This window comes from Lethenteron reissneri, chromosome 49 (genome assembly GCF_015708825.2).
Source record: "Lethenteron reissneri isolate LAM-NWPU_2019-01 chromosome 49, ASM1570882v1, whole genome shotgun sequence".
NCBI lineage: Eukaryota > Metazoa > Chordata > Hyperoartia > Petromyzontiformes > Petromyzontidae > Lethenteron > Lethenteron reissneri.
The window spans coordinates 8,653,339-8,679,492 of record NC_083827.1 but is presented as its reverse complement, the minus strand read 5'-3'; the positions used below and the strand labels follow the sequence as shown (position 1 = coordinate 8,679,492).

The 26,154-nt window shown below is 47.6% G+C and overlaps 1 protein-coding gene across 4 annotated transcripts in view; it reads right to left on the bottom strand.

Moving 5' to 3' along the window:
- The window catches only part of RALGAPB (Ral GTPase activating protein non-catalytic subunit beta), a 54,209-nt gene that overhangs the window by 25,701 nt on the left and 2,354 nt on the right, over positions 1–26,154 (bottom strand). For 3 of the 4 annotated variants that reach the window (XM_061572152.1, XM_061572153.1, XM_061572154.1), the window contains exons 2-15: positions 25,060–25,322; positions 24,092–24,297; positions 23,472–23,638; positions 21,367–21,553; positions 20,294–20,425; positions 19,215–19,393; positions 15,730–15,896; positions 14,992–15,304; positions 11,181–11,207; positions 6,244–6,574; positions 5,295–5,465; positions 4,268–4,382; positions 1,854–2,001; positions 101–162 (exon numbers count right to left, since the gene is read on the bottom strand). In XM_061572152.1, the coding sequence (XP_061428136.1) occupies positions 101–162; positions 1,854–2,001; positions 4,268–4,382; positions 5,295–5,465; positions 6,244–6,574; positions 11,181–11,207; positions 14,992–15,304; positions 15,730–15,896; positions 19,215–19,393; positions 20,294–20,425; positions 21,367–21,553; positions 23,472–23,638; positions 24,092–24,297; positions 25,060–25,224 (2,370 nt within the window). In that variant the 5' untranslated portion in view covers positions 25,225–25,322. The remainder of the gene's footprint in view (positions 1–100; positions 163–1,853; positions 2,002–4,267; positions 4,383–5,294; positions 5,466–6,243; positions 6,575–11,180; positions 11,208–14,991; positions 15,305–15,729; positions 15,897–19,214; positions 19,394–20,293; positions 20,426–21,366; positions 21,554–23,471; positions 23,639–24,091; positions 24,298–25,059; positions 25,323–26,154) is intronic. The other variant, XM_061572155.1, reaches the window with a different exon arrangement.

The following is a 26,154-nucleotide window of genomic DNA, read 5'->3' as shown; positions in this document are numbered from 1 at the left end:
CAAGGGCCCGGGCCAAACCATGCTACACGACTGACGCAATTGCAACACCGTGGTTTACAGAGAGCCGCGGAGTTCCTGCCGCTGCCAAGCAGTGTCTCACCTCCGTCTGTGGGCCCACAGCTTCCAGCAGTGCGGAATCCTGAACCATACTGAGCATGGCGCCTGATACACGGACAGGGGACCAGGAAGGGTGGAGAAGCACACAAGAGGGAACCACAACAATAATGGGGTAAATAAATGAGCACGGCTACAGAATGACACATTGACATGCGAGGCCCTTTTTGTCAATCCACTGCTGGCAAGGGCCTCCCAAAGCCGTAGGGGTTTATTTTGACGATACGTCACCACATTGGTCGGTGGGGATTGGGGAAGACGTGATTGCATAGAAGTGTAGTACAACAATTGAATTTCCTATATTGCGAACAGCTGCCTACGTAATAGCCCCGCAGCAGCCTACAACATGTGTCACCCCACATGGCGGTCACCAATCCAAGCACTATCCAGGTTCATTTTTTCCCTGCTTAGCTTCTGAGATTTGACGAGATTGGACACATTCTGGGATATATGGTCAAAGCCACCATATTCAGATCCTCCTCCTTGCTGATGATGCATCACACACAGGATCATGTATATGCATTCAAACTACTAGTTACTGGAGGACGTGCAATTAGATACAGATGATCAATTAATGATGTTTTGTGTCATTTAGATACCAATTTGGCAATTACTTTGAGGTATCATTCAGATATATGTCTTGATGGTACCCAAATTATTTGGTGCTATTGCATTGGCAATGGTGTGGAAGCATTCTTCCCCACTCTGTCTCTCTGGTCTCTATTTCTGTGCCATAAAGAAGGGCCATTGCCCAAGACGTCACCTGTTATATATTTGTCCTTTTAAGGCCACGGTGTTATTGATGAACGTGTTTGGGTTTTTGTCATGTTACCCAGGTCCACCATCCAAAAGGAGGATGTTTCATGCATGTCACGACATTTACTTCATCTCGTTAAATAAAGGAATCAACAAGATACCGATAAAACAAACATAATGAAATTCTGTATTCAAATCATATGTAATATATACTGCTCATCTCTATTTTATATTTACGCTTAACATTCCTCCCCCCGCCGCCCTCCTCCTCCACGTGGCATCCACCAGTGTCGGCTCGCACATAGCACCACGGTGGCGAGATGTTAACTCCCTCGCCTGGTGTACAGGAGGTCGTGGGTTCGAACCCAAATCTAATGCCTTTATATTTTGCATGTTCCCTCTTTATATTTTGCATGGTGGCGCGGATTTTTCTCCGGGTCCTCCGGTTTTTCCCTCCACATTTAGAGTATTTGGCTGCTATCAATTTCCACACGATAAGCCACTTCGTTGAGCTATCATTTGTGATAGCCAGGTCAATTCCAAAATAGAGCTCTATAAGCTCAGTGGGCATTACCTGGTAAATTAAACAGAGTTTAGTTTTGATTTGAAGTTTTCGTAACTGCAGGAATCCAGACTCTTTGGTTCTTTCGGTAAAGTCACTATGTTAATGTCTCGCATTATCATAGCTACTTCCGTGCCCAGTTACATGCTAATTTCTCACATTAACATCACTAGACCCAGCCACTCCTTTATAACCCTTGGGCTACGCCCATTTAAAACCTTATAAAACAGTTTGCATCAGCAGCAGGCCATGCTTTCCCACCTGATGACGGACGCTTGTGTTGTGCCCGTAACGCTGTGATTTATTTAATTAAATTTTTATACCTACGTGACTTTAGCGAAAGAACCAAAGAGTATGGAGTTTAGTTTAAGCCTGCCACCCGCGCGTCGCCAGTGGTGCAGCGCCCCCTGGGCCAACTGACCCAGTATCATCTGCGTGTTGCAGGAGTCAGTCTCCGTCTGCAGCGCTCCAATCAGCAGGTTCACGAGCCGCAGTTTGAGCACCAGGAAGGTTCCGGGACGCTCCCCTACGCCGCCGCGCTCATCCAGAAAGCGGTTGTCCAGCACCGTCTGGACACACGGGGGGTGGATCATCGGCTTGTAAGAGGGCACACATCTGGTTGCGTAAAAACACGGGCTTATTCCAAATGGTAGGTCAAGGTCAAAAGGTCATCGTTGCCAGGGATGCCATCTCCTCACCCTACATCATTCGCTTTCGTCCTTCTGCTTGATCTCACAGTTGTGCCACCAGTTCTTGCAAAGTCAACAGCCGACCTCAAAGGCATCTTGTATTTTTTTTTAGTCAGGAAAGCCGGACAGCCATGTTTTGAAACAAAAGCAATAGCTTCAAGCACACTAAAACCCTCTGCTTGGTTTAGATATTTGGATGACACATTGGTGGTCTGGCCATACGACAAAGATACACTTAACAAATTTCTCAATCATCTAAACTCGGAAAACCCATCCATCCCAGTTCACCATGGAAGTGGAAGCTGCCAGAACTCTACCATTTCTGGATATTCTGCTCGGGCGCGGTTGAAATGCTAAAATAACACACAGCGTTTACTGAAATAAAATACACACTGATGCCTATCTGAATGCAGTCACACCATCATCCTGCACAGAAATCCTCTCTCATCAAGACGCTCATACATCAGGCTAAGAAAGTGTCAGATGGTGACAGTCTGAGAAGTGAAATTCAACATGTTAAAGAAGCGCTGCAATTGAACGGTTACAATGATGCACAAATCAACAGAGCATTGAATGCCAAAATCAAATCAAATAACACGAGCATTGAAACTGACCAAGTAATTTAAACTATTAAAATACAGTACATTACGGAAGTAACTGATAAACTAGCCAGATGTTTGGAAAAATAAAACATCTGAGTCAGATTTGGCATGCTACATAAAATACAGAAATTAATATCTGGTACAAAAGATGTATTACCAAAGCAATCAACAGAAGGTGTGTACCAGATTAATTGCACTTGTGGCAAATGCTATGTTGTGCAAACAGGACGAATGATCAGCACGAGACTAAAATAACACCAAATGAATATTAAATACTCCCAAATACAACTGTCGGCCGTGGCAGAACATGCGTGCCAACAAGGACACAATTTATTTTGATAATGTTGAAGTTCTGTGCAAAACTAGTTACTACTGACCAAGGCTAATTAGAGAATCTATGAGAAATAAAAATGATTTTAACCCTTCGTATAGCTACAGACTAAGTGCTGCTTGGAAGCGAACCATCAAACAATACATGTTTAAATGCGTGCAAATATAGGTCACCATACTTCAATAGGGATTACTGTTGCGGCTGTATTAGTACACACAATCGACAGGAGGTACATGCAGAGGTACTTGCATAATGTACATGAAAAATGTATGTTGATTACCATGTAAATAATCCAAACGGCAATGGATACCCATAATCATAATCATTTATATGCATTAATTAATCCACCCCCCTCCCCCACTTCGCGCAAGAAGGGCACGCAAGTGACGTAATCACATCTCTTCCACTATTTAAGGAACGAAACATGAGGATTTCTCCACAAATCTGTCTGTTGCCTGATGATGCCGGTTGTAATTACTGGCAAAACATCGTACTCAGATTGTAAATGTTGTGGCTTTGGTCTCAAACACACCGGTGTGCTGTACTAGTAACGAATTGCCATGTTCTGTTTACGTGACAAACCTTACTAATTGGCTGCGTCGGGTGGTGGCGGGTTTAACGACACATTTTATATTTACACGATCTAACCCAAAGAAACCTATATCATGGATGCCATGTCTCCTTTGCACGAGGATCCCACTATTCCTCGCCTAATAAATTTTGCATTTGCAAGTCCCTACCCTCCTACATGTAAATGTGTACATGTCAGACCTACAATAAGCACAGTTGGCTACGTACGGTGCGAAAGAAGTGAAACATACATACATGTTGAGGTACAGCCCTGTCGTCAATCTACTGCAGGATGATGGCCTACCGGCACCGTGCGGGTCATGGAGGTTGCCTGACCACACTTAACCAAGCTTGCCAGTGTGGGTTGGTGAAAGCGGGGAACATAAGATACTGAAGCATAATACAGTGCAAAGGATTCCACTGCACTGCCCTCTGCAGGAAATGTAGCTCCGCAGCAGCCTACGACACCTGTGTAATCATGCGTGGTGGTCACCCATTCAAGCTCCCGTGATCGGGCGCATCCCAGGTGGCTTGGTCACGGGCCCTGCCATAGTAAGAGTGTTTATTCGCACCCTCCCCTCATCATCTGCCGTATTCCCTGCCAATGCCACTACAATGGCCTCTGCTGGTGTGGGTGGGCCACCTCGGTTCGCAGGGTTCCAAAGTGCAGCGGCAGCGGCAGCATGGAGAGCAGCAGCTGGATTGCGGCGTGCCGCAGGTCGGTGGTGTTCACAAACGGCTTGAACTTCTGCAGATCCCTGGGAGAATCACGTGGACACTCAGCCCCGGCAGCAAACGGAATGCGAAAGCTGCATCGGCTTGGCTCCGTAAATTTAAAATTTTGCGAGAGGAAATACCTTGACAACTCTGTACGACTCTGAAAGGTTTACAAGCAAGGGGGCTGTTAACATCATTTATTGCAAGTGATTTGTTGTACAGGTTCGTGGTTCGAGCCCAGAGGCTGCCCTGGTTAATAATGCAAGTGTATGAACATCCAGTGTGCTTAACAGTGGATCCCGTGATGTTATGCAACAAAGTGCTGGTGTCGTGGTCTGAATTTGCCAAATGCTAAAAATCAAATTACTTAATTGGATAAAACCACTTGAGAAGAATGAGCTCCCCCCCGGACCCCCCCCCCCTCATCTGTGAAGGATAGAACCTTTGCGATAACCTTGGACTCTAAGAATGGCGTGAATACGAAACGCACCAACTTATTATTAAATCTGCACCTCCAATCTGGCGATTACTACGTGTACACAATTACAACAACAATATACAGTGCTCTCGTCAATCCACTCGTGGATGAGCGGAGGTGGCGTTTACGTCACCGAAGACGAGTTCGATGGGGCGCCGCGGTGGTGAGATGTTAGCTCCCTCGCCTGGTATGCAGGAGGTCGTGGGTTCGATTCTGACCATGACACCTGTATATGTGGAGTTTGCATGTTCTCCCTGAGGTCGAGTGGATTTTTCTCCAGGTCCCCTGGCTTTTCCCTCCACATTTAGAGTATTTGGTTGCATTAAATTTCCACACGATCAGCCAATTGGTTGAGCTATCATTTGTGGCCAGGTTGCTTTTGAAAAAGAGTTCTAATAGCTCAGTCGGCATATCCTCATATATATCCCACACCCTGAGATGTGGGAGAAAAAGGTGGTCAGGGTGGTGACCTTACCTGTCGGGCAGGATGATCTCGAGGGCGGAGATGAAGTAGGGCACGAGCACGTGGATGCCCTGCAGGTCGGAGCAAAGTAGCGTGGGAGAGTTGAGCAGGATACTGGCGAGGACTGGGCGGCACATGGCGCGCTCCTGGATCTGCAGGCCTTGTATCAGCACCATGTAGAACCTGCGGCGGGCACGGCACCAATGCAAACGGAGTGACGTGTTTCAACGGTTCAATAGAATAAGAACACCGGCCTGGACATAGTTGCTAGCAGGGATGACGGCCGGTGGTAAAGTCTGGCGTCAGAGTGGTAGTGGATTGATTGTGGCTGATGACATGATCATAAGAGCTAAATGGTACTTTCAAGGGCCAGAAACCCATCGGATTACGTCTTGTACCAAATAAATATGGAAGAATTATCAAGAGCTAAATGTTATTCCCGATCCTGATTCTAGGAGCAAGCTGTCATCATTTTATAAACTCACTCGGATCTGGAAGAACGCTGGCGAATGGTGGAACAACACGAATGTTCGGGATAAACACCTGATTAGAGACCCACACATTGCGCCTCCTGGCTTTGACATTCCTCAAACACACTGGTGGTGTAACCGTGAACCGCATCAACACATCAAAAAGGCTGAAGTGCGAAGATGATCCACCAGTGCGATTGTGGCGATGCAACCCCAACTATAGACCATATAGTACACCAGTGCAGTCATCACTCCTGCAATGGAGTAGCAAAACTACACGTACTCTCTCCCGAAGCCCTCTCGTGTCTAAGCAGACGACGACACTGGGATCTAGCTCCTGAACGAATTGCCATACGCGCGCCAATTAACAATGGAGGCTGCGAGGGGCGGGCAGCGTGAGCGTTCGCACTGCGATCGGGTTCAGCCTCCACGTTCCACCGCGGCCCGCGGAGTGATTGGTGGTGGTGGCGGCGGCGGCGCAGTGCCCTCACCTGGCCAGGTAGACGGGCAGGATCTCCTCGCCCGTCTTCTTACTGCAGAAGATTCTGCAGAGCGTCCCGCACGCCTCCGCGCGCCCCGTGTCGTAGCCCTCGGGGAGATCGGCCGAGTCGAGGGACAGCAATGGAGCGGACCCGGGGCCACCTCCGCCGCCCGCGCCGCCGGGGCCGCCTTGGCCGCCGGGACCGCCGGGACCGCCGAGGCCGGATAGGTCGCCCGCCGTCGGCTGAAAGGCCTTGCTGCGGCGGACGTCCTGAGCAGAGGACGCCGCGGACGAGGGAACCCCGGCGCCGGGGCCAGAGGCGCCGCCTTGCGTTGATAGACCTGCGTGCCGAGGAGGGTCAGGGGCGGTGGGGTTGAGGGTTAGAGTTTTAGGGCTAGCGGTGTTGGGGTTTGAGGGGTTAGGGTCAGTGTTGTTGAGGGTTAGAGTTAGGGCTAGCAGTGGTGGGGTTTGAGGGGTTAGGGTGAGTGCGGTTGAGTGTTCGAGGTGGTGGGGTTGGGAAGGGTTTGGTTTATGGGCAGCGGTATTGATAAGATACAGAGGTTGGGGAAAGGGGATGTGTTAATTTTGTGGGAATCTAAGTAAGTGCTCATGTTGATAGAGAAGAATGTTGATATTAAGGTTGGGCTTAGTGTTCAGATTAAAACAATGGTTAACGTTTAAAATTGACGCGTGATGCACATTTGTGAGTTTTCTAACAAGCAATGAGGTTTGTATTAGGGTGGAGGTACATTTTTAAGTCATGCGTGACATTATCATCAGGTTAGTATTTTTTTCGTAGTATTTTTCAGTTTTAAGTCATATCAGGGTCAGTCAGAAGGGCCCAAGGTGTGGCCAGGGGGAACAGGTCACATGGCACACAAAGCCACTGTAAAGCAGGCAAGGCCACGTTTACAATGGTTATAATAAAAGCTTGCAAGCGCATGGAATGCACGGCGCTGATTAGTCGGCGACAGCGGGAGCAGCAGCAGCCATGATGTTCTTTCCGAGAAAGTAAATAAACGATCCCGTAAACAACGCAGATACGCGGGGCACAGGGCGGGGGGGGTGACGGAAGAAGAACAGCGACGGAGCGGCGGGACAAACGCACAGGAGCGAGACGACGCGCTCGGGCACCGCACGGGAAACCAGGGGCTCTGGGAGGACAGCAACGACCACAAAGCGCATCCCCTCCCCCACCGCCTGCCCAGAGCCTCACGGGCTGCCAAGACACACACAACCTCTAGACCACACCTCGGTACGCGGCTCACCACCGCTACCGCATTTGACTTTGGCAATGTTGTAATAATAATAATGCTGCTGCTGCCCTTTGCTTATCCGGGAAAGCCTCGCTTAGGCTGCAAACTTATTTTACATGCGAGTCCTACATTGAGACTATTGCGACAATCTCGGTATTATGAACTGCACACCTCGAGAAACCTTACACGGACTGACATTTGGATGTGTGACTTGTGCAAGCTTTCGCGGTTGTACTGTACAGCTCTCCGAGATGTTTTTTGGGCTCCACCGTGTGCTGTTCAACACGATATTCGACGTTTTGCTCGACGTCCTAGGAGCTTCTTCAGGAACTGAACACATCGAACAGCTATACGCACATATGCTTGGGCCATACGCAACTAAAGTTGCTGTTTTTATCGTGTCTGTAAAAAACGTAACTTTTTTTTTCTCAGCGAAAACACTGCGTGTGTTTCATTGCCAGAAGAATGATTTAGCCTTAATCCAGTGCTTAAGTGGGACACAACGGTGGCAGTGACTCAAAAGGGTACTGTGATGAAAAGAAACGAACTGGAATAATAACCAGAAAGGCCGTCTCATCCTGCCAAGGTTCAGGGCACAAACAGCAGCAGCAAAGGCAGCCGCACAGAGGCACACACCACAATGGACACCAACCAAGAGTTATGATGGCAAAAGAACAAATATACGGTAAATCAAGCATGACTTGCAGAGCTCATGAGTTTGTTGTGGGATGTTATTTAAATATGATTTTTGACTAGCCAACAGTTTAAAGCGTCAACAGTTAAGGATCATTCTTTTAAAAAAAACTGTTGAACACACACTCAACATAATTATGCCAAAAAAAACCACGCAACTAATATAATAGCAGTGCACCAGATAGGCGCACACATGCAAGAGAAACACAGGCATGAACACAATCCAGAGACGGCGCAGGAGATGTATAGAGGCTGATAACATCAACCATTGCTGGAGTTTCCTATGAGCACTCAGCATGAGAGCTGGTCAAACTTGTGGTGCTTGAACCTAAACCCTCCTAAACCACGCTCCTCACTCACAACGACGGGAAAGCACTCATCACACCATGAGGTTTGCAATCTGAGTCAGCAAACATCGTCTAGCCCAACGACATGGTCAATGCGATGTTGAGGGGGCACCACGAAGGTGGAGGGGGGCAGCCGGGGAAAGTGTGTGTGGGGGGGCTGTAACATCATGCCGTAGAGCCCAAGTGTTAAGCTCACACACCGCTAGAACAAGGGCACCTCGCACCGGCCACCGCTCCGCATGGTGGCACCACGGAGCAGTTGTCGGCATGGAGGTGAGTCGGCGGAGTCAAATCGGGTATGCGTGGTTTTAGTGCAGTAAAGTATGAATTATTTTTGAAGGACGATATAAACCCAAAACAACAAAGACCTCGGCTGCCCGACATTATTTTTAAACATCACTGAAAATAATAGACTTTAAAATCATGGTGGGGCGCTCCTGTGCATTTTAATAAAACAGTAATGTAGCAATGTCACTCGGGCACTATTACAAGGCATCTGATCATGATTTTAGTTTCTTTTATCTTGAAGGAAGCTTCAAACTCATATCAGATAGCCTGGAACAGACAGCCAAAGCAAGTATCTTCAAGACAAATCACTGTTTGTTGGATTGTATCTTCCGGAAAGAGTTTAATGAGAGCCTGGTCTGGCACGTGGAAACGCACGTCCACGCCCAAATGCAGCCTGACCTCATTCCTATTCACCGCAGCTCTGACTTTACATATCCAGCTGCCAAACACTTTGCGAGCTCAGGAATCAAGACTACGGTGACTCGTGTGGCTTTTTCATTCCCGATGAACCATCACAAAGTAACGCTAAAACAAACGAGTCTTTATTCGTAGGATTAACTTTAACCGGACACTGCACCGCAACATTGTAGAAGAGCAGGAAGTTAATTGATTACTAAAGGAGAGCGTTTATGCCAGCGACTCTTAACACATGAAGGAGCAGCATGGGTCGTTTTCCGCAACAGGTCCCCGTGCGATTGAGAACCACGTGTAGAGTGCGTCCCATTGGGCAGAGAGCACCAACCAACGAGTGTCCGAGAACCCGGAGCAGAAGATAAAAACACAGAGGGGATGGCACATTTTTCAGAAGTCAATGTCGCAAAAAAAAATCAGAGATTTGAGCAAAATTGTAAAAAAGTAAAGCAATAAAGCCACGGGAAAAGCAAAGTAATCTAGCGGCTCGCCTGACAAACACGCACGCAAGCAAACTCGCGCACATAAAGGAATACAATGAACCTCACAAGAAAGCAGCTTCTAAGGGGAAACACATCACCCATATTAATTAACTGGGGCTCTCTAGTTCCATCAATCCTCCAGGAAAAAAAAAAACTGAATTTGCTGGGTTACACAGTGCAGTAGATCAGATCAAAGGGAAATTCAATTTACCAAATTCAGCTCACCCAAATTGCATGACCCAAATTCCCAACAAAGACTCTGCGATTTTTCAATAGCCAAAATCAGACATGGATAAAAATGTTTGACATTATTTCTTTCTTCAAAGAAATATTATCTGAATCTCAGCAATGTCGTTGTGCTATTCAAATGAGCTGTTTATTTGGGTTGTTAGAAGTACATGGGGGTACACCTTTCCATTGCTGCCAAACGTTCCAACGTGCGCAATTATAGACACAAGCGCGCACACACACCCACAGTGCACACGCACAAGCAAGCCGCCCACACAGCGCCAGGCTGGGATGAGATGTAACAGTGCGATTGCAGCGATGGAACCCAGAAAGCAAGGATGTTAAATCCTCGGGGAATGGGACGATGAATACAGAACCCTCTCCGAGTCCAAAGCGGTTCATCGTCATGCCCGTACCATGTGTCCAACCAAACTGACCAAGCTAAACTGCTTGCGAATTATGGAGGATTTTCACACAACCCCAAGATGTCCGAGCTACATCTGAAATTGAGCCACGCACATCCAGCCAAAATGTTCCCCGAGTGAAATAAAGTACGTGAAAGTGCTTTTTGATAGACATTTGACATGTCGTAAATTAGCATTTCAGCTATAATTTCAACCACCCCGATGAACGTATTAATTCACGAGCCACTTAAGCATCTGTGCCAATAAGATGCAATTTTTTATTATACATCTGTACGTGAAAGTAAATTTCCATTTCAAGCAGAAAACAGAAGAATCTGCGGAGGCTTTTTACTCATTACCTACGCGTATTATCCATGAACGTCATATCTCCAGAATCGTGAAAGGAATGGTCGCATTACCTTTCCTGCAGCCGCCCGATAATAACCCAGTGCAGAATTGTTACATTTCACGGTGTGACGTAATGAGGGTGCTGAAGACCCCATGACCCCAGGTGCAAAAGTAGGTCAAATGTGTGTCAAGCGTCACGGTCGCAATCCCTTGAACGCTCGGCAATGATTGTAAACGGGATGTTAAATTCAACTCAATTGAATTAAGTGTGCGACGAGATTTTGAAAAACTTTCGATGTGCTCGCGGTTCAGTTTTGAGCGTTGGGCAACGGGTCGCGCCGATGTTCACTCGTGGCAAAAGGTGGCCCGCGAGTTTGCTCAGCCGACCACTGCTTTGATTTCAGAGAGGGCCTGGAGAGGGTAGTTAAAGTGGCAAGCACTGCGAGGCAAGCTACGCCAAGGGGCGGCGGGACAGAAAAGGTCTACTTACAAGAAAGAAGGATTTGGATAAAAGATGCTGCAAGGCAATAGAAATCAAATGAAACGCAAATCATGAGTGTAAATCAATGGGACCACAAACAAACCGACTTCGAAAAAATTCAGTGGCGCAAACACAAACACGGAACGAGACACTCGGGATGGCACTCCACAGCCACGGCAAGTCTGCGATGAAAAATTACACAGTAGGTCAAAGGTTGTCGAAAATATCATGCATATTATCATTTGCCATACAATTCAAGGGGAATCGTACAAAAGAATACAAATTCATTATTTAAGTAAGCGAAATCTGATTTCAAACTTTAATGATGTGGTCTGTCCAATGAGATCTTCACATATCACTTATTGCTCAAAACATTCCTGCTATTTTTCCAAGGTCAGGCTTCATACAGCTCTAAACAAATAATTATAATAATAATAAAAGTCCCCCAAAAAACATGACGATAAAACCAATTACCAAAGACGTCTCGTATTATGAAGTGCTTGAACTTTTTGACAAGGCTAGGATTGGTTTTAATTATTCTGGGTTATGCCTGGTAGGCAAGTTAAGCATTGCACCCATTCCTGGTTAATGACCGTTGCTCCAGCCACATACATCACAGCCACGCTTGTCGCACAGGGCTGAAAATCCTATCGTTCATTCCCTTTGTCGTGAAACGATTGCAAACCGCTTTGTGCCGAGCATGTAAATTTTCCCACACGGCGCGATGCAATTTATTTTATTTTATTCAGGAGGTGCAGAACGCTCCATTTACAATTCACCAGCACGTTGTGAATTGTAAAGCTCTGTGCATCTGTCCGTAACAAGTATTATATTAAATACACATTTTCTCTTGTAATGAGCCTCCTTAAAATCTGCTGTTGCGGAACACTTATTACACACACCTATAATGAGGCTGCTACTTCTTCAGATAATTGCGATGCTTATGGGAATGCGAGTGTTTACAACACACCAGTCGCAACCAGGAATGATCACTTCCATTGGAGCGGGGTTTTTTTTTTATAACTCAAGGACAGCAATAAACAGTGCATCAATGTTTTTGATTCACGTGTAAGGATCAAGAATCATGTGTCAGAGTTCATATTTTGCGAATTATATTATGTTGTGTATAAAGCGTTCCAGTCACCCTTACAGCTGCAATAGTCTGCTTATATTCATCACATTTAAAAAAAATACAAATTTAATTTTAGAATCGAATCCCTAGCCCGAATCGCACCAATATATCGAAAACGTAAGGGCAGCGAAAAACGTACACCCGTGCTGATTATCGTTTCTAAAATCGGCCACTTGATTCATCAGAAACTTTGTTGTGTGGATCAACGGCATGGCTTCACCGTGGCGCTAGAGTCATTCGAGGTGCACAATGACCAGACAGGGGTATGTCGAACACGTCGTGTGACCGGTACGCTCACAATAGCCCTTCCGCCTGGCCGGGTACACTTACAGTGAGATGACGCCAACACCCAGCAGAGGACAGTGCTGATATCATCATCTGACACCATTTTTTGGAAGCAGTCAATATACTGACTGGAGCTTTAAGCAAACATGTTGTCCAAACTTAACACTGCCCGGGCTGACCACTGTGTAAATATAAGTTAAGTGGATGTGGCAGGGGGGATTGTTTTACAGGAGGCTGCCATGCCTCACCATCTAATACAGAGTCCTTCAACTGGTGGGACAGTTTTGGCAGACGAATTCTCTTGTAATGGGCTGCAGAAAACTATGGCCCGCAGAGCGCTATTAGCTCGCCGAGAATTACAGAGATGCACACTGGGCGATGTAAAATAGGCGAAAGGCCGAAATGAGAGAGCTGTGGGAAAACAATATGAAGCTTAGCGAGATGAGAGACAGACGAGATGATAGACCTGGAGACAAGAGGCAAAGACGTTATGACGTCACAACAACGCGTCTGTACAAACGCGAAATAATGGCATTGTGTCGTCACGTGGCGTTTGACATCGTGCTTCTCGCCAACGCTCGCTAGTTTTAACATGTGGTCCGCTGGAACACACCGTTGAACAACCGCAATCTGCTTAGAACAAGAGCGGACGCCGTTGGTAAACTGCGCATTTGTGTTTGGGCAGCAGTATAACGAAACCACAAAGAGCCAATCGGAGGTTCCCTTGAGTGAGACCTCCTAGCTGGTTCTCGTACAACCCTGTGCCTTCGACCCCAATTCAAGCGGAAACCAAAATTTTAGCCGGTTCTTCACCTGAGGATGGCTGCTTGTGTTGTGGCCGAAACGTCGTGAGAATTTTATTATGTTGTATTTTATTATTTTATTATTTCCCTTCTACGTGACTTTAACGATAGATCCAAGAATGTGAATCCCTGCAGTCACGAAAGCTTTAAATCGAAATTGAGCCGACGAGTCAATTATATTGCAGAAGGCGACTTCTCAGAAAAACCTGTACAAGCTGTTTGCTTAAAACCTTTGGGGATATCTACTGGCAGGAGTCACAAATTAAGGTCAACACATTTTTCAATGTAAATGTTTTGTTTTTAAAGGGGATGTGTTACTTGTTTCAATTAAAGGTTGCTTGGTTTGACTAAGTGACCGAAACACACACTTAGCGTTATCATACACATCCATTCCACCACGCAGTGTTTCCGCTGCCAGCGCGTGACTATGGCGACGTTGTCTGTGCCACTCCCCATCGCAACTCGGCATTGCAAGCCATTTTGGAGTCCAACCAGAGAGAACGAAAGGCGATGGGTTGGACCGCGTCGCAGAATGGTGCATGCAACTTGCAGAGCCAGGCAAACTGGGGCACATTTTACAGGTGAGCACACGTACAAACGGGCCGTGCGTTTGTACAAGCGGTACACAACTCTGCACTTGCTGGGGTTTACGCAGAATATGAATAGGCATACACGTGTTTGTGCGAGAGCGTGCGTGCGTAAATCATAAGCTTGTTTTATACGTGCAACGTTTAACTTGATATTTTAATTTAATATCGGTTTAATATTGCGTCAAAATGTTCCTTCTATAATAGATGTTTTTGGGTTAGATCGCGTGAATATAACACCGGACACGGCCAATTAGTAAGGTTTGTCACGTAAACAGAACGTGCCAATTCGTAACTAGTACAGCAAACAGGGTGTCTGGGAGAGTGTCTCATTATGAATATTGGTCACGAAAGCCTACGTGTTGAACCAAAATGTAACTTGTTTGTTACTTAATTTGTGCGCATTTTTCCACTAATATAGGTTGCGTATAATTATCACAGGTTACTGTTCTGGGTCAGTTCAATTCTGACGCTGCACAAACATACACAAGGAAACTCGGGCGTGCTGAATTGTTCCGTCCCTTTGGCCACATGCTCGGCAATTTAGACATGCAAATGATGCCTTCACACATCAGTTAAAGGCGATTCTTATGCTCATAATACATTCCAAAATCATTTATGCCAAGTCAATAATGTTCTATTTATCTCTGTTGTGTCAAACAGTTTCACGTGACGCCTGCAGCCAGTGGAGGCGCTTCAGCCATCACAATATTAATGGAATTGACCACTCAATCTAATCATAACCCAGAATCATGACAATTAATGATGGAACGGTGACCCGAGAAAAGGGCAACTCACAAAATCATTACATTATTACATGCCTCCTACTAGGTTATTAAAGTAACAAAACTTACATTCAGAACCTATCAGCATCTCGCTGAGCCTCACGACTCATACCTCAGCAGGAGCGGGCGCGCTGGCCGTGCCGTGCCGTGCCGTGCCGTGCCGTGCCGGGCGAGGCGTTTGATTCGAGTACTCCGGCGCGCGGGCCCGGAGGCCCGGAGGGACCTTACCCGTCATGCTGCCGTCACGGCTGACGGCGCCGTCCAGCCGGCAGCTCACGAGCGCCGCGTCGAACAGCCACTGGCCGAACAGGTTGAGCACGGAGTTGACGCGCGGGCGGGTCGGCGCCGGCGGGGGCCTCGGCTCGCAGCTGAGCTGCACCAGCGAGGGCGCCGTCTGCTGCAGCATCGTCCCCTGGTCGCGCGGCGCGGGCACCAGCGACGGCGTCGAGGACGGGGCCGAGGACGCGGCCGATGAAGAGGACGACGCAAGCGAGGAGCGGCTGGCGTGGGTGCCGCCCGGCACGCCCTGAGAGTGCGACCCCTTTGTGCGGAGAGAGCGGAGGGGGGCAGCGAGGGGGCGTCGAGAACGTGAACATCGGGTTGCGATCAGAGCTTATTTAAATCGATTGGTCAACCAATTGAGCTCTCAGATGTGTTTTTGGTTCATAACGATATTTTCACTCTGCATTGTGCTTTCAGAAGAGGTCTTGGGCAGTCCTTCACGAACCCACATTGACCAGCATGGTAAAGTATGGTAGAGAACCCCCTTAATCATTGCGTGTGGGTAGACCCCCATGAAGCAATGCACGACTAAGGACTGTAAATTATTGTCGTAAATGTACGGACACGTTCGGATGACTTTTAAAAGCTGACTGCGAGGTCACCTGTTCTGTATAACTGTCTATGTGCCAGTTAACCGAGCGGCGGGGGTGGGGGGGGGTCCGCCAGGCGTGCGTGCAGGCTCACAGCGGACGCTTTGCTCGTGGTCTTGCTGATGGTGACGGCGCGCGCCCTCTTGGTGTGCGGGGATGTGGTGGGCGCCCCGCCACCGGCGCCGCTCATCACCGGCATGCTCAGGCGGCTCGGGTTCACCGGCGTGGCAGGGGCGCTGTCCGAGCGTGCTCGCGAGATCCCTGGCGGAAGAGCGTGCGCCAGGCTTCGGCTTCAGACGTGGCGACATTACCACGTCCCGGGTGTTTAACCGTTATCCCGTTTCTACTGGCACACCTGTATCGAGCCGACGTGGGGAACGTCACGGTTACGGGTCGTTTTCTCCTCCTGGCTTATTTGCAGAGCAAAGCCAGAGCCTTGTAAGACATCTGAATCTGGCTTGAAGCCAAGCAGGGCCACGGTGTGGGGTTAAAAACCATTTGATTGTGGGACCTTGTGTGACTTCAGTGGGACAGCTTGGGTTCTGCGGTGGAAACACAACCCGGTGCCTGCTGAGCCTTGCCGGGCTTGCTCAGCATCACGGCTTCGGCGTGCATCGTCCGTGCAGTGTAAATGCGGGTGGACATAACGCATGCCGCGTGTAATGGGTTTCTTATGAGATTGGGGCCCTAAAGATATAAAAGCGATCCTGACTAGTTATTCATTGCATCTCCACGCTGCGCAGAAACGTCAGGGACCACGCAGTCCTAATTTAGTACTGTACAGCAACCACCATAGCATTCATGACATAATTGTATTGTTTTCGTAGTGTCGGTGGCGGATTTTTTTCACGTAAAAAATGCTTTTTATACATGTGAATAAAGTATAAAGCAACACTGACAATGTTAAAACTCGCACTCATCAGCGTTTCAGACGTTTCAGGCAATGGCCCAACTTCATTTCGACGATTACAGGAGTAGCACCACCTCTTAACGACGGTAATTGGTTCCACGGAACCGGTCGTTAAGCGATTTGGTTGTTAAGCGAGTATAGAAAATATACGTTAAAGGCTTAATTAGTTCCGATAGCGTCGTAAGTTACCCTTTTTCACCCAAAAAACGTGCTTTATAATATTTAAACAATGGATATTCATACATAAATATACTAACAACATTGTAAACACATACTATTAAAAGAAACATGGTGAATCTATGTATTAATTAATATTTACTCTACCTACAACAAAATCACCTCGCATTTGTATTTCCTCGATCCAAATTTATAAAAGTCTCTCGTTTCCACAATCACTTCCCTACCTTTGTACACTCTGGTCGAAGCATCCGTCACTTTCATGTCTTTTAATTTGTCCTTTTGTTGAATGGTGGAAACAGTCAAATGGGGAAGGCCATATTCACTACTCAACAAACCTATTTTTACACTTTTTTCATGTTTATCAATTATTTCTTTCTTGGTTAAAACGCTAACGGTCTTCCTCACTTTCTTGTCTTGCTTCGCAAGCACTTTCGAAGCCATAATTATTGATCTAATTATTAAACTTTTAAGTCAAAATACACCAAGAACTCAAAAGAGAAGCTTCCACTTCAAAGCGCAGCAGACACTGAATGTAAACAATGCCCCAACGCTCATGAATGTACGTCGCTGATTGGCCGAGGCCTGGTCAGACCACATTAGCGCTCGCGGATTGGCGGAAATTGGCGGTCACGTGCTCGTCGTAAGCCCGTCGTTAACAGGGGAATGGTCGGTAAGCGAACCGCTTTGGCCTCATTGGAGGCCCGTCGTTAAGCGATTAGTTGTTAACACGGGTGATCGTAAAGAGTTATACCACACACGACTATACACTACACTGCTATATACTACACTACTATACAAAGACAAAGATCCCCCATATAGCCTTAACAGACTGTTGGGGGGCAAGTGCTGTTAGCGAGCACCTATGAAGGCCGGAACGGTACACAAGGGGGTAGGTGGCCAGCACCACGTCCGACCTTTGTCTCCCCAGTGGCGATGTTTACACACCGCACCAAGTACTCATTTGAGACCGAGTTGACCTAGGGGAGGCCCAGGACCGTTCAAATAATCATCACTGGTGTTGGTGGCCGTGAGCGGGAATCGAACCCGGGTCGCTGGGTTTATAGCGCAGCGCGCTAACCACTACACCACTGCTTCCCACACGACTATACACTATCCACTACACATTGGGCTCTATGGAGGCCCGTCGTTGAGCGATTAGTCGTTAACAGGGGTTCTACTGGTTATACATGTGTTTTTTTGTTTGAAGGCAGTGCTGTTGACGAGTGTGTCGAGTTTTCTTGCCAAGGTTGTGCTTGTCCACCACTTGCCAACGCAGCATGGTCTTCACGGGAATAAGAGGTGGTGTGTGGTTTTTTTTTTCTCAAGAAATGATTGCATTCGTGAATTAGCCCGGTGTTGAGGAGACATGATACATCGTGTTGTGTACACCCGCAACACTCGACGCATTGTAAACCTGAACCATTTACAGCCTTCGCCGTTGGTCGCAGTGCATCTCACTGCCTGCTGTCCGGATGTAACCACGGACCAGGCGGACAATGAGAGCTTTGTTACAGGTGGCAGAGTTCAATTGAAACTTTGTCAACGAAGGCCGTATGGAAAAGTCTTTGTGAGTAACATGCTGAACTGCAAAAACCCCATGTGTATACTGCACCACTTGATTTTTTTTTTTACTTTTGCCCACTTCCTGTTGAAAGACGCTGTGTTTCTGCACAGGAAATTACACGATTTTTTTTAAACGATACACGGCCCGCAAAGGGGCGGTTTTTCTCCATTACGCAGAATTTTCTTGTTCACCACCAGCGCCAGTCGATGTCGAGTGCAAAAAGTGAGCTCCGTTCCACCCAACAATGCCCATTTCAGAGGCAATGATAGGGTGACAGAAATAACCATTGCTTTTCAAGCAGAGTAATGTTGCACAAGCCGCTCGCTCTCTCTCTCCCTATCTTTTACTCCGAGAGCAAAGCACACCGAGCTGGGTGAGGTGACAGTGTCTATGCGCGTGCGTTTAATCCCTGCTCACAAAACCGACGCTCCTGCGGTGAGCGCAGAAACGTTCTAAGCGAGCTGCCGAGGTGTGATGGGCAGGACGCTGGACTTGCAAACCAGAGGTCGCTGGTTCGAGGCCATCTTTCCGACGCGGCGTTTGAAACAACGTATCAAGTTCATTAAAATCCCCCGCCTCCGTCTACCAGGCAGCATAAAATGGTTATGCCGCAGTTGGTTGCTCGGCAGTACGTGTGTTGTGGGGTAAAGTGTGGGTACTACACTTGCTACAATTGAACTATTTTGATTTTACCAGGTAAGGTCCACTGAGCTGTATAGCTCTTTTACAGAAGCGACCTGGCCACAAATGATTGCTCAACGAAGTGGCTCATCATGTGGAGATGTATAGCATCCCAAAGTATGCTTCTAAATGTGGAGGGAAAAACCGGAGAACCCGGAGAAAAATCCACACGACCACAGGGAGAACACGCAAACTCCAAATATACAGGTGTCAGGGGTCGGGATCGAACCCATGAACCTCTTACCGAGGAAGGCGTCAACGAGGGTTGAGACGCCACGCATGGCACGGAAGAAGATGACCGGGAGCTGGCGCAGACACTGGAACTGTGGCACGTCGTGCAGCACCCCGCCCACCTCCAGCAGGGTCTGCTGGAACCTCGGTGTCGACGCCACCACGCCAGGGTTGCTCAGCTCCACCGGGTTACTGTGGTGAACAAAGACAATGATCCCGCCCCCTGCCGTCATAGCCTTAACCGGCTCGTGGGGCAAGCGCTGTTGATAACAACCTTTGAAGGTTCTTTTGGTAAAGTCACGTAGAAGGGAAATAATAAAATAATAAAAATAAAACATTATAAAATAATTCTCACGACATTTCGGCCACAACGCAAGCAGGCGGCCTCAGGTGAAGAACAGGTCTGTCGGAAAGACATTTCCCTTCTACGTGACTTTACCGAAAGAACCAACAAGATGAATCCCTGCAGTCACGAAAGCTTTAAATCGAAATTTAACCTTTGAAGGCTGGCACGGCACACGAGGTGGGTGCTCGGGCCCGCACCACCACTTCTTGGCCCAGCGTGATCAAAAAGCCTTCTCCATTATTGTTGGCTTTTTAGTGATCAGTTTACTAGGCTTTCAAGAGGGCAATTCCCCAGTCACAACTTTACAATAAAATTGCAGTTATTTGGACGATTTTTTTCAAGAATTATCGTGACAGACAGACGGATAGACATATAGAGAGATCTAATGCATGAATGCTTTTTAGTCTCACGGTGGCGAGATGTAAACTACCTCGTCTGGTATACAAAAGGTCGTGGGTTCGATCCCGACCCTGATGCCTGTATATTTGGAGTTCGCTAGTTCTCCCCGTGGTCGCGTGGATTTTTCCTCCGGGTCCTCCGGAAAAAAAATCAATATGCGTTTAAAGTATTTGGTTGCTATAAATGTCCACGTGATAAGCCAACTTCGTTGAGCTATCATTCATGGCCAGGCCATTTCTGAAAAAGAGCTATATACCTCGGTGGGCATGACCAGGTTAAATAAAAATAGTTCATAGTTTTAAGTCAATCACCACGATGTGGTGATTGCGTGCGTCGCTCAGCACTACCTGAGCATGTGCAGGAAACGGAACCAGGTCTGGGCCACACAGTCGTTCTCCATGTCTGGTGGGATGAGCCCGGCATCCTCCTCCGGCACTTTGAACAGCGGGAACACCGGGCCGTACATGAAGCGCAGGAGCCTGCGGCGCCAGCACATGTCACCCCGATTAGCACGGTTGGGTACGTACAGCGCGAAAGAAATTCAACGCACGCGTGTGGCCAACACCAACGATCGGAAGGGACGTCGTTAATGATCGACAAACAGCCAGCACATTGCACATTTCACCTACACCATGGTTGATGTAATGTACTCACATTGCAGCGATCAGTTGACCCTACCGTTAGATATTAGAAGTGTTCCAGACAGTATGAAAATCATTTGTAAGATGAGAAACATATCAATTTAAATTCTTCTCATTAATTGTATACTTAAATATATGTAATGGTTGTTATAGCGATTAGTCAGAGAAATATCTAAGTCTGGGCTCTCTGATCTTTATTGTGCCTTCAATGAACATGAGAAGCCAACAGGACTGAATTGTTTCAGCTCGCAAAGCAATAATCTTAACGGCTGGAGATTCAATGCATATTTGCCGATCTCCACATCACTTACACGCACAGAAACACTGAGCTGACATGCACAACCCAGCTTGAACCCGCAAAAGCTATCTTTGCCACGGTGTCGCCTGGTATGCAAGAGATTGGGGGTTTGATCCCGACCCTGACGCCTGTATATTTGGAGTTTGAATGCTCTCCCCGTGGTCGTGTGGAAATTGTCTCCGGGTCCTCCGGTTTTTCCCTCCACATTTAGAAACATGCGTTTAAGTATTTGGCTGCTATAAATGTCCACTTGATAAGCCACTTTGCTGAGCTATAATTTGTGGCCAGGTCGCTTCTGAAACATGAGCTAATAGATCAGTGGGCTATACCTGGTAAAAAAATGTTTTGTGATTAGCTTACCTTTCGTATACTTTGCACTCCTATCGTGTTTTTGTATGGTTTGTCATTGTAACAAAGACCTTGATAAGCTCATCGGATTCCTCCAGTACAAGTCAACATTCTGATTGTTTGTCGCTTGCACCTTGAGGTGAGGGCTGACACGACTCGGCTCCACTGGTCCACCACCGCCGTGTGGTGGCGCCAGCAGGCCACCATCTCGCGTGCCGTGCGCCAAAACGGGGGCGTCGGGAAACAGCGCGCGCACGCCAGCATCCACGCCTCGAACAACACGGCGATCAGCTTGTCAGCCAGCTGCTCCGCCAGCCCACCTGCGGTGCAGAGACATCGCCGCCGAGGCTTGCAATGGCCAGGCCACGCTCCCCAGGGCAGATACAACAAGTCTGACCCCTCGCTTTACGCGGTAGTAGATGCGTTCCAACAGAAGGGCGCACAACGCGAAACCGCACGGGACAGCTGCCTGCCCGAGTAGCGCACGAGGTACAAACACGCAATTTTGTCCCACGTCCGACCGTATAGCCGCATGAGTGAATTCAAACGGCATATAGCGAATTTCGGGTAGAAATATGTTAGCCGCATATACAGCGCGAAATCGCACAAACTGAACCCGCATAAAGTAAGGAAAACCTGTACTAAAAAGGTGTTCAGCTTTAATTAATTTCATCCCGAATGTTTTACCTGCGATATGGTCAAGAGATCAAGCATCCATCCTGATTTCTCGCAAAGCAGAATGAACCACAGAAGGGAATATCACAGCTACTTCTCAAGTCCCTCAAAGTCATCTCTGGTCAATACGGTAGGGAAGCAGCACTTTCCCACCAGTTATGTCACTTTGAGTAAGGTTTGTTACGTAAAAATCCAATCAATATTTGTAATTATTCGAGCTGGAATTTAGCCAAAGTGTAGAACTAAATGTAGTGTGGTGGGTCTTTTTTGTGCATTCATTGATGACTGGGCCGAGACCAACAACTTCACTAGACTTAGAGAACCAAACATGATCACTAACGAATACTTGGACTCAAATCGAGGCTCTCTGCGGTGCCAGTTCAACAATCTGAACTCAGAGCCATTCGTCAACCTCCAATGAGCACGGATGGATACATACGGTGCGAAAGAAGTTAAACATTAAAGCCAATAATTTCCATTCGCACGTGTACAAATTTTCTGGGCCACAGTCCAGCCATCAATTAAAAAAAGAAAACACCCAAATACCAATTGTGTTTGTGCGTATCTTAACAAATAAACTGTTCTGAGTGTAATTAACTTCGATTTACACAGGTCAGATCATAGATCTTTCACGAAACTAAATAGCCTCTATTATAGATAAGCAATAAAATACGCATTCCAGTGTTGTCCTCTGCTAGGTAGTGTCTCCGTTGCCTTTGCGGAGGAGGTTCCACGTGATGGATTACGGATGCTGGGAGCGGAACCGCTGTGCACGGGTGCACGCACTTGCCCTGCTACGTGCCAAAAAACGATGCATCCACAAACACACAGAGCGCGTCCTGTCGATGCTTACCCAAGGTGTACGTCCCATGCGGTCCGACACAAATGTGAATCTCCATCACGAGCAATCTTTAAAATCGTGGTCACGTAGATCATTCTTGCTCGCTAGTGACATCACTCGAATGGCAATGCAGTGATGGCACTTCAGCGCGCTATGGAGGTATCCCTTTAACAAGTTTAAAGTAAAATTTTTCTCATTGATGAAGAGTTAAACTCATGTCAGACAGCTCAAAACAAACACACTGAGGTATAGTATGCGTGTGTGGAACAAGAGCGAGTTGTTGTTTGTGTAGCCCCTTATTTTAAGCTCTCTCCATCCTTCACATTGGCTGTGTGGCTCAGAGGTCAGAGCCAAGATCTCGGATTCAAATCCAGGCACCTATCTCTGATTAAAGGGGGTTCTCTCAAGCATAGTCAGTTGATGCTCTCGGTCTGATCACTAATGACTACAAAAAAACAAAAACATTTGGTTCTGCACTGAAATTTCGTTCAATTCCAGCTTGGAGACTTACAAATATAAGTTTGACTGTCATGCCCAAAAATACTGCCGTCAGTAGCAGAGCCGATAGGAAGGTGCTGACCACGGCTGTGCGCTTGAGAGTTCACTACAAACCATCTCAGAGGTAGCTCTGCGCCTTATTTTTCCATCGGTCATTCTCTAACACAAAGGGCTGCCATGGTCTCCCGAGAGCGACGCCGATGGCAACGCGAGCACTCGGGTACCAATGTGCGTCGGAGCGGCGAGCAGTGTGTCGTTGATGTGCAGCAGGAAGAGCAGCAGCTCCTCCCACGTCTCGCGCTCCATGGTCGTGGCGTCGCGCGCCAGCCTCTGCACGGCGTGCAGCACCCCACGGCACAACTCCGCCTGCTTCTGCGTGCTGCCGTCGCTCCTGCGGAGAGTGAACGTCATCGTCAGCACCATGGTGTGCCGCTGAACGCCACGCTCGTATTTCCATCACAGTAAATTCACTCAGGGAAGTCTTTCTCCGTGGGATGTAAGTTTACAAGCTCGCACGTGGCGTATAATTTTATTTGTGGTGATTTATTAAATGCCTTTCCCCCCACTTGTACCCTCCCCTTCCCCTCTCTTTCCTTTAATGTTAGTTATCTTCTCCCTTACCTCCCCCCCCCCATATAAACTTTCACTTGTCTGCTTAAGGCTCCCCAACTGGGTGGGGCAGTGAGCTCAATCCGCCCGTCTTCTGCCGCGTCGATCTCGGGCTATTGCTTGCGGGATTCATGCATCCCCCGCTTCTTGTTCTACGATTGGTACGATGTAGCGGGCTCGCGTTGAGTCGAAAATAAAATCGGTTAGAAAAGTCATCCTCGTCAGTCCAGGGCACCTGGGCACAAAGAGGTTGTAGAGGTGCTTGAAGATGTTGCGCGAGTAGGCGTTGGGTTCGCGGCGCACAGGCGTCGGGAGGTTGGGCAGCCGTGGCTCGGCCAGCGCCCGCAGCCACTCGGTGTAGACGTCGACGCACAAGCGCACCGCGTCCCCATCCAGCGCCAGCGACAAGCCGAAGCACAGCACCTCCATCGTCCATTTCACCTGCCGCGGGCACGCACGGTGGCGACCCTTTACGCGTGCGTTACCGACCAGTAAGACATACGACCCTTCACTTCAACCAGCGATTCAATGAATTGTAAAAATTGTGGGTCACAAATTGATTTGACTGTTTTTTTGATTGAGTTCATAAATTAAGATCTCGCATGAACTCATCCTTGCCTATCTCTAGTCTCTCTTCTCACTAAGCGCCCGTCCACGCGCTCTCCGCTCCGGCAACTGAAGCTCTTTATCGAAGCTCCCAGTCAACCGTGGACCATTGGGAGGTTGCTCAATATCCTCTGCTGTAGTCCGGACCTCCTATCCACCCAGATTTCTCCTTGCCCTGTTCAAGTCCAGGTCTAAGGCTGTATTTGTTTCCTCTGCATATGACTGACTGCATCACACTATAAAATAAATATGCGCACTGTTTCTGAACAGAATTTTGAGGTGTGGTTGTATTCAGATAGTGTAAGAATTTTAATGTTTTATTTTCTCAGGTTTACAGTAAAAAAAAGTAGCAAACATGAATCATAATTTCACATTCCAAATTTGAAACAAATATATTCAGCATAAGAATACATTTTCATTGTTGAGTATCTATATACAATTACATGTCTACGGGCAGGGATGTAGGCACGTAATGATGCCAGTTTGTGACCAGGAATCAAACTCAGTTTGCTAGGTCACGCGTTCGGGTGAGGATGAGCCGACGACAGAACTGGGATGGGCGCCGTGTGGAGGTGGCACAGGGAAAACAGGGCGTGCCTCCTTGTCCGTGTGCAGGATGGAGTCGGCGGTCGGTTGGCTGAGCGGCCGCACCACCGCCACCACGACATCGCGGCCCACGCTCTCGGGGAAGCTGTGCAGCACACTCAGGTGGCCCTGGTCACGCTCAATCAGGTGCTGCAGCGAACGCCACTCCGAGTACATGGCGCCCGCGTTGGCGTGGCACGGGGGCGCACGGAACGGCACGGCCCCTGGTCCTGGCGCGAGCCGCTACGCGGTGCCAGCTTTTTGGCCCTCGATATCTGGGCAGAAAAAAAAACAACGACGAAAGGATATAGTTAGAGACACAACATTGACATCGATGTCAATACTGTACAAGTAATAATATATATGCACAGCCCTTTGTCAATCCACTGCTGGATGATACTTGACCACATCATGCAGATCGTGAGGGTATTATGACCATACTTCATACAGCTTGTTGAAAGTGGAGAGCATAGATGCAAGAGCAAATAAGTACAGTACAATCAAGGACTTTTCTGCAATGTCCTATGTGCCCATCGTTTTTGGCTCTATAGTAAATTAGAGCATAGTTATCAGCAGCAGCATCAAAACAAAAAGTAAATCTTGGCTGATATTTTCAAAGGCATCTACCATTTAAAAAACACGTGTGCCTTAAATACTTCTGAGCCCAGTTTAATCATTTCAAACACTAGAGGGAATCAATTTATCTAAAAGTAAACAATTTATCTCAAACCCTGCAGTCCAATCTACACATCCGTGGCATGACAACAACGATTGTTTCACGTAAACACGTCTTCGTGATCGTATATCACCTTCAGGTTAACACTTCCATACACACACAAAACTACTTTAGAGTGCTGCATATTTTAGCAATCGTAACAATAACACATGCCACTGTGTGTACGAACTGTATACACGCAGACGCACGCGACAAAGAACTTACAACTGGGATAACATCAGCAAAATGAGTACACCAAGCAATACATGCTTGGCAACATTACACTCCACCGGTTCATTTGCAATGCAGCAGCTGCTGCTGCTGCTGCATTCTCTCCGATTATAATTATCAATCGCAGTGCACGGCCACTGATGATTGTCACTGGAAGAGTG